Raw genomic sequence first — 7,593 nt, 5'->3', positions numbered from 1 at the left:
CAATAAAATGTTAAAAACCAAATGAAGTGTAAAATGGAGGGCAGTTTAGGCTGCTGGAACATTTTGAAAAGCAAAATATGAGTTATATTTATATATATATAAAGGCAAAAACAAATACTTGAAGTTCTCATGCCTTGACGAATCCAACCTAGAAAGCCTGAGACAGACGTGAGGAAGTGAATCCGATGGGCTTGCACGCACCGGCCGCGCGCCCTGGGCCCTGGTGTCTCCTACTGGTCGTAAGGTAGAGGGCCGGGGAAATAAAAAGTAAATAGCGCTCCTTTCTTAACACTGACCATGCAACACTGAAGTCATTTAAAGAGTCCCGTGCAACTGGAGTGGCTTCCCAGGCCCTCGTAGGCCCTTGACTTGTCTTAAGAGTACCAGTGGGGATGGGGATCCCCAAACCGTAGCTGGGGCCATAGGGGAAGGCGCCAGTGGGACCAGTGCTCCATCACGGCCTTTAGTTCAGCCCAGCAGATCCTGCTGGGTCTCCACAGGCCATCCCCCGGCACATCCCAGGCACTTCTGCCTGTCCCTGCCCTTGGGATGTGAAATCTGGTTTGGGAGAGACCACAAGCATCCTAAACCATGCCTGGGCCCCGCTGGGGACTGCCTGTGTGGGCTCAGGCCTCGGGCTCATGGGGTATACAGTGAGCTAATAAGGTTCCCTAGGTGGCAGAAATGGTGAAGCGTTTGACTACTAACCAAAAGCCTGGCGGTTCGAACCTATGCAGAGGTGCCTCGGAAGAAAGTCGTGGTGATCTGCTTCTGAAAGGTCACAGCCTTAAAAATCCTATGGAGTGCAGTGCTACCCTGCACACATGGGACAGCTGTGAGTCAGAATCAACTCCATGGCAACTAACAACAATGCTAGTGCCAGACTGTGGTGAGAAATAAACACAGAAATGCATCTAATGTGCATGTGACCGTGTCCGACCAGAGCAGCCTCTGATGGTAGGAGGGGGCAGGAAGCCCTGTGCAGGCACTGACAGAGGCTGGGTGAGGCTGAGGCACCTTTGCCTTGCCCCTGGACCTGGCACAGGTGAGGTGGCTATTAGTGGCAGCTCTGTGGTCTTAGAGGCCTGGAGGGAATTAGAATTGTTACACCGACTGGACGAGGCAATCTGAGTGAATGTGTTTCAGAACGGGAAAGCATCTGGTAAATGTGACATGCTGGTGGTGTTAAAAAATGTTCCTTGAGCCCCTTCCCCACCTACTGTGTCCCAGGACCTGTGTGGGGGCACCAGGAATTCAGTGGAGAATGGCGCCGTGCATTTTTCTGTCCTCAGGGTCCGATGTGAGCCTAAGATTGTATAAGTGTGGATGCAGTCACTAAGTCCTGAATGCCATTGCCACAAATAGCTAGCATTGTTTGGGTGCTCATCCTGTGCCAGCATTTCTACGCACTTCCCTTGGCTTGATGGGGGACGGTTGGCAGGCGCCCCACCAGGCGAGCCCGGGAACCTCTCTGCAGCCTCAGAAGCCTGGGACACTGGGATCGACCTGCAGGAGTTCAGTTCTGGGGACCCGGAGGACAGCAGCTCCAACCCCTCAACTCCCCCCTCCTCCAATCAAACTGACCTCCCCTAGAGAAACTGACCTCCCCTAGAGAAACTTCTAGGGGTTGTATTTCAGAAGAAAGGAAATGGTCCCAGACGGAAATTGAGATGCAAGAAGATTTTCATGACTCAAGGTATGGAAAGATTTGTTCAACTTGACAAAAAAGAACAAAAAGATTGATATTTTCAACTCCATTAAAATCAAGTACCCAGTTCATCAGAAACCAAACCTGTTGCCATCAAGTTGATTCTGACTCATAGTGACCCTATAGGACAGAGTAGAACGGCCCCATAGGGTTTCCAAGGAGCAGCTGGTGGATTTGAACTGCCGACCTTCTGGTTAGCAGCCGTTGCTGTTAACCACTGCGCCACCAGTACATCAGAAGACACCGTAGAATGTGTGAGCCACGTGCTGGCCGAAGATATCTGCAATACTTACAACAGTTCACAAGATCCAGATTATTAGAAAGAATTCCTATGAAGCCATTAGATGACAGACCTATAAAAAATGTATAAACAATGAAAATCAATAAAAAATTTTACAGAAGAAGAAATATATATGGCTAGTAAATCTATGAAAATAAGCTCAGTCTCATTAGTAATCATGAAAATAGAAATTAAAATCTAATGAGGTATATAGAAAATCCCGAGGAATTTACCAGAAAAAAAAAACAACTCCTTGAACTAATGAGTAAGTTTAGCAAGTCACGGGTACAAGGTCAGCACACACAAACAAAAACATCAATTGCATTTCTATCTACTAGCAATGAACAATTAGAAAATGAAATGTTAAAAAACTTCTTATAATGGTTCCTCCCAAACGCAGATGTAAAATATAACAAAATGCGTATAGGATCGATGTGCTTAAAACTACAAAACATTGGCAAAAGAAGTCAAAGAAGACCTTCATAATTGGAGGGACGTACCGTATTCATGGATTGGAAGACTCAACATAGTAAAGGTGTAAATTCGCCCCCAACCGATCTGTAGATTTAACACAGTTCTGATCAAATTCCCAGCAGGATTTTGGGTCAATATTGAGAGGCCGATTCTAACTTTATGTGTTGGGGAGAGGATCAGCCTGTCTCTTGAGATGGGGAGACCTCTGAGAAATGGTTTGTCCTGAGACCACTGCTCAGAAGCTGGTCACCTGCGCTGGCAACTTTCTTGATTTACTGCAGATTCAGAGAAAGTTTTTAAAGTCTGTTGTGTGAACCACAAACCCAGGAGCCGTCCCCATCACCTGAAATCTTCAGTGATCTTAAAGTCCAGCTGGTTTCTTTTTTTCAAAATTATTTTTTTACTTTATGAGGGATAAACTCCTGCGTACCCGTTATATGGTGTAAGAAACAGGATATTATGGCTCCCGTACACCATTCCCGATGACACAACCCCCTCTCTCCCAGCTGGGTCTCTGCTCAGCAGGCTCTGAGGAAGATGAGTTCTGAAGGAATTTGGAAGTGGTGATGACCGTATGCCTGACTGTTTGGGCCAAGAAGACGCATCCGTTCACGGGCCAGATTTTGTACCCATTGGATTTGAGGAGTTGAGGGGCAGGGCCAGGACCTGGGTGAGGCAAGTAAGGTGCAACATTTCATGAGGCGCTCACCTTCAGAGCTGTGCAAATGCTGGGGGACTTCCAAGTAGAGAAGTCCAGTGGCAGGTGGGTGTGTGGTCTGTAGGCCAGAGAGAGAAACGGGCTGGAGGTGGGTGCCTGGGCTTACCCACCCACGTAGTGCTTTAAGCCCAGGTCTAACAGAAGTGAGGAGAGGGAGAAGCCTGAGGAGGCCCTGGGGAAGAGGAGCTCAGAAACTCTGAGATGAATAGCAGAACCACTCTGTCCTGGCATCAGCTCCCTCCCTGCAGGCCTCCTGCTGGACATACTGTCTGCTGGACATTCCGTTCCTCCTCTGGGCTCACCAACCTGGGTGCAAACCCATCCCCAAAGCAGACAGAGCCAGAGCCGAGAGAGCAAGAAAAAGGTTTGGTTTCTCCAACAAGGAGACACAAGTAATTGGACAGAGTTGAGGGGTGATTAAACTGGAACCCCATCGCCCAGCTGGTGACTCCAGCTAGGGTCAGCTTCTATAACCCGGGGCTCCATGCCAAATGCCCACAGGGCCAGGCAAGCACAGCCAGTGGGTGAAGGGGGCGGGAAAGGGAGACTACTATTCCACAGCGTAAGAGAGCAACAGTGAGCGCGTCAGCCGATGGCACAGGGTGGGGAAGGCCAGGGTATGTGGTCCACTGAGGACTCTAGGATCTTTCTAAAAGGACAGTTGCAACTCGTTCCCACCCACCGTGGCTTGGGAATTAGGTCCCTCGTGGCCAGAACTATGGATTTCTCAAGAAATGTCTGAAATCTGGATTTTTCACGGGAAATATCCTGTTTTAAATAATAGCAATTTATTCAGAAAAGTTTTAAAAACTACATGTCAATACTGTTTGGGCCAAGAACAAATTCTGTGGGCTGAATTTGGCCAAGTCCCTCTGTTTGCAACCTCTGTGTTATCCCTGTGAATTTTCTAACAATGGTAATTTTTAAAAAAGGTTACTGATCAAGTCGATTCCGACCCATGGTGACCCCATGGGTTACAGAGTAGAACTGAGCTCTATAAGCTTTTTTGGCTGAAATCTTTACAGAAGCAGATCACCAGGCCTTTCTTCTGCAGCACCACGGTGGGTTTGACCATCCAACCTATTGGCTGGTAGCCGAGTGCAAACCATTTGCATCCCCGGGGACCTCGTTTTCTGACAGTACCCAGCTTGACTGTGACTCAGAGGGGCAAGTCTTTCCCATTTCCCTCTGGGTTCCTACCTGACTTCAGCTGAAGTGCTTTCCACCAGAGACGGGGAAGGCAGACGCCCCGCACGGGGAAACGTGCGCCTCACAAGTAACGAAGCCTCTTCCTTTCTGTTTTCTCGTGCAGGTATTTGGGTTCTGGGTCTGGATCCTGGTAGCCGCCACCCAGGTAGCAAACCCGTTACTGCAAGGATGGGTGATATACGTCTCGCTTACCTCGTTCCTCATCTCCCTCATGCTCCTGTTGTCTTACTTGTTTGGATTTTACAAAAAGTATGACTCCTGGACAGTCCTGGTAAGAACAGAGCGGCTCTTCCTGGACTGATGTTCTGGGGGTTGTGAGAACAACCAGCCCTTCTGGTCGGGAGGGAGAACCGGAGACCAGGGAGCAGAGACCCCTCCGGGCAGAAGCCCACAGGAACCGAGACTTTACCCTAATGTGTTTGATTAAAAAAACAGAAATTGCTGTCGAGTCGATTCTGACCACAGCGACCTTATAGGACAGAGTAGAACTGCCCCATAGGGTTTCCAAGGAGCGGCTGGTGGATTCGACCTGCCGACCCTTCGGTTAGCAGCCAAGCTCTTAACCACTGCGCCACATAGTAAACCAAATTAAAGCATTCCTCTGCCAGAGCAGCTTTTTCATCATATCCCCTTCACCGCCTTCCTGTGTGAGTGCGCACACCGCCTGCGATCAAGCACAAACACACTCTGACGTGTTTCCCTGCATTTGATTTGCGGTGAAATCATTGGAGCAACATTGCAGGAAATGCTAGGAGAAGAAAAGCTACCCCAGGCTCACGGCCTGATCACCACACTGGGTTCATCCTTCCACATTCCTCGGGGATTTTATGCTACATATACATATATATTAAATCACATTAAGCAAACAATTTTGGGTATAGATTCTTCCATTTAATATTACATCATTGATTCTTTTCATGTTGCCACATCATCCTGATAACCGTTTAAACGTTTTCAATATTGAACAATGTAAAACATGCACCAAAGTTGAGAGAAGTGTGTTAAGAACCTTCGTGCAACCATAAGCCAGATTCTAGCATTATCAAGAGTTTACCACGTTTGCTTTATCTAGCCTTTTTTTCCCCGAAGAATTTTAAAACAGCCCCCAGACATCATGTCACCTCATCCCACACACGTCAGTATATCTGTAGCCAAAAAATATGCAACCTTTCTTATATTATCACAGCTATGCAAAGTTAGCAATAATTCCCTGGTATCGTCTAAGACCCCGTTCACCTTCAGAGTCCCCGAATTGTCTCCCGAATGTCTTTTTTTCCGTTGGCTTGTCTGAATCGGGATCCCCACAAGGCCACACGTTGCACCTGGCTGTTACAGTTCTCAGGTGTCTTGTAAACTAGGACGGCCCTGGCTGCCAGCGACCTGCTGAAGAAACCAGGTTGGCAGTCCTGTGACGGGCCGGCGTGGGGATTTGTCTGTTTGCTCCTCCTTGGTGTCAGCTGGTGTTCTCCTCTAGTCCGTGTGTTTTTTGTCAAATGGAAGTGTGCACCGAAGGCTTAACTGGAAACAGGTTAAACACTTCTGCCAATAACACTTTTCGAGTGGCTTCACACGTGGTGACTGGCGGTCCCTCCCAGGGGGGTGACAGCCTGACCCCCCAACTCTTTCTCTGATGCTTTCACCCACTGAGGTTGCTTCCTCAATTAAATACTTCATATGGAGTTGCAAAATGCAGATTTGCCAATTATAACGTTCCTTCTAGAACCGATAACCAAAAACCAAGCCAAACCATTGCCGTTGAGTTGATTCCAACTCCTAGCAGCCCTATAGGACAGAGTAGAACTGCACCGTAGGGTTTCTAAGAAGCGGCTGGTGGATTCGAACAGCCAACCTTTTGGTAAGCAGCTGAGCTCTTAACCACTGTGCCACCAGGGCTCCTGAGAACCATTTTTAATGGCTGCACCATATTTTTGTTGAGTTGAAGAATACTGTTGAGAGTTTAGCATAGAGCTTCAAAATTTGAAATCTGGAATCAGATCAGCCTGGCTCTGCCAAGTCCGCCATGTGTCAGCTAAGTGTCAATGTCCCCATCTGTAAACTGAGGATAATAAGAGCAGCCACTTCACGGGATTGGCCGAGAACATTAAATGAGATGACACGTGTCTATTGTTCAGCACAATGCCCGGCACTGAGCAGGTCTTCAGGAAGTCAATGGTTAAGAACATAAGCTTGGCATGAATGTGGCCTGGCTTCAAATCCTGGCTTAGTTATTTATCCACCAACCTTAACCTTGACCTTCAGTTTTCTCAAAATGGGGCTAATGATAAACTGTGCCTACCGCATAGCTGACAATGCTCAATGACATAAACAAGAAGAAGCTTAGCACAGAGCTCGGCACGGAATAAACACTTGACGAACGCTGACTGGTACTGATATTGTTATCCCTGTTTGTTGACCCCCTATCATCCGCCACATAGTTGTTTCAAGTAGAAATACCGCAAATAAATGTAGGAGTCTGGGGGGCGGAGCTTGTCTTTTTGTATCCTCCCCCAGCTGTATAACCAAACCAAACCCAAACTCATTGCCAACGAGTCAATTCCGACTCATAGAGACCCTATAGGACAGACTAGAACTGCCCCAGAGGGTTTACAAAGAGCTGCTAGTGGATTCGAACTGCCAACCTTTTGGTTAGTAGCTGAGCTCTTAACCGCTGCGCCACCAGGGCTCCCCAGGTTGTAGTCAGAGAGAGAAGTGCTCACCTGCTTACACATCCAGTAACTGTGGCCTCTGCTCTGTGCTTCCAGGACAGCCTGTACCACGGGACCACCAGCATCCTGTACATGAGCGCTGCTGTCTTGCAGGCACACGCCACCATCATTTCTGAGTCCCAGGACCTGCGCAATTACTACATCAACGTCGCAGCCTCGGTGAGCCAGCCCTGCCACTGCTGGGCGGGAACACTGGAGGCCGCCATTGCTGGAGAGCACCGCTGAGGCTTCATTCTGCCTCGTGTGGAACAAAGGACCCTGAGCTCTCGATCTGGAGTAGCCATGGAGGGTGGGGAGGGATGTGTGCGTGTGTGCGCGCGTGTTCCTGTGCGTGCATGGGTGTGCGTGCGTGTGTGTGCCATGTGCATATCCCTGTGTGCTCACCCGTGTTTCTGAGCTCACGCCACGTGCAGACCCAAGCTCAGGTGTCAGCTTTCGCCTTCCGTGTTTTTCCACCTCAGCCTCGCTCCCTTTTCCG

At 48.6% G+C, this 7,593-nt stretch overlaps 1 protein-coding gene across 1 annotated transcript in view; it reads left to right on the top strand.

Annotated features, from left to right (window-relative positions):
- Nucleotides 1-7,340, top strand: part of MALL (mal, T cell differentiation protein like) — a 23,411-nt gene extending 16,071 nt beyond the window's left edge. Inside the window, exons 2-3 of the mRNA XM_023732013.1 lie at nucleotides 4,493-4,660; nucleotides 7,152-7,340. Of these exons, the coding sequence (XP_023587781.1) occupies nucleotides 4,493-4,660; nucleotides 7,152-7,340 (357 nt within the window). The remainder of the gene's footprint in view (nucleotides 1-4,492; nucleotides 4,661-7,151) is intronic.
- The last annotated feature ends 253 nt before the right edge of the window (nucleotides 7,341-7,593 follow it).

This window comes from Trichechus manatus, unplaced genomic scaffold, assembly GCF_000243295.1.
Source record: "Trichechus manatus latirostris isolate Lorelei unplaced genomic scaffold, TriManLat1.0 scaffold00004, whole genome shotgun sequence".
Taxonomy (NCBI): domain Eukaryota; kingdom Metazoa; phylum Chordata; class Mammalia; order Sirenia; family Trichechidae; genus Trichechus; species Trichechus manatus.
Note: the sequence above shows the minus strand (reverse complement) of the source record. Positions and strands in the feature narration are given on the sequence as shown.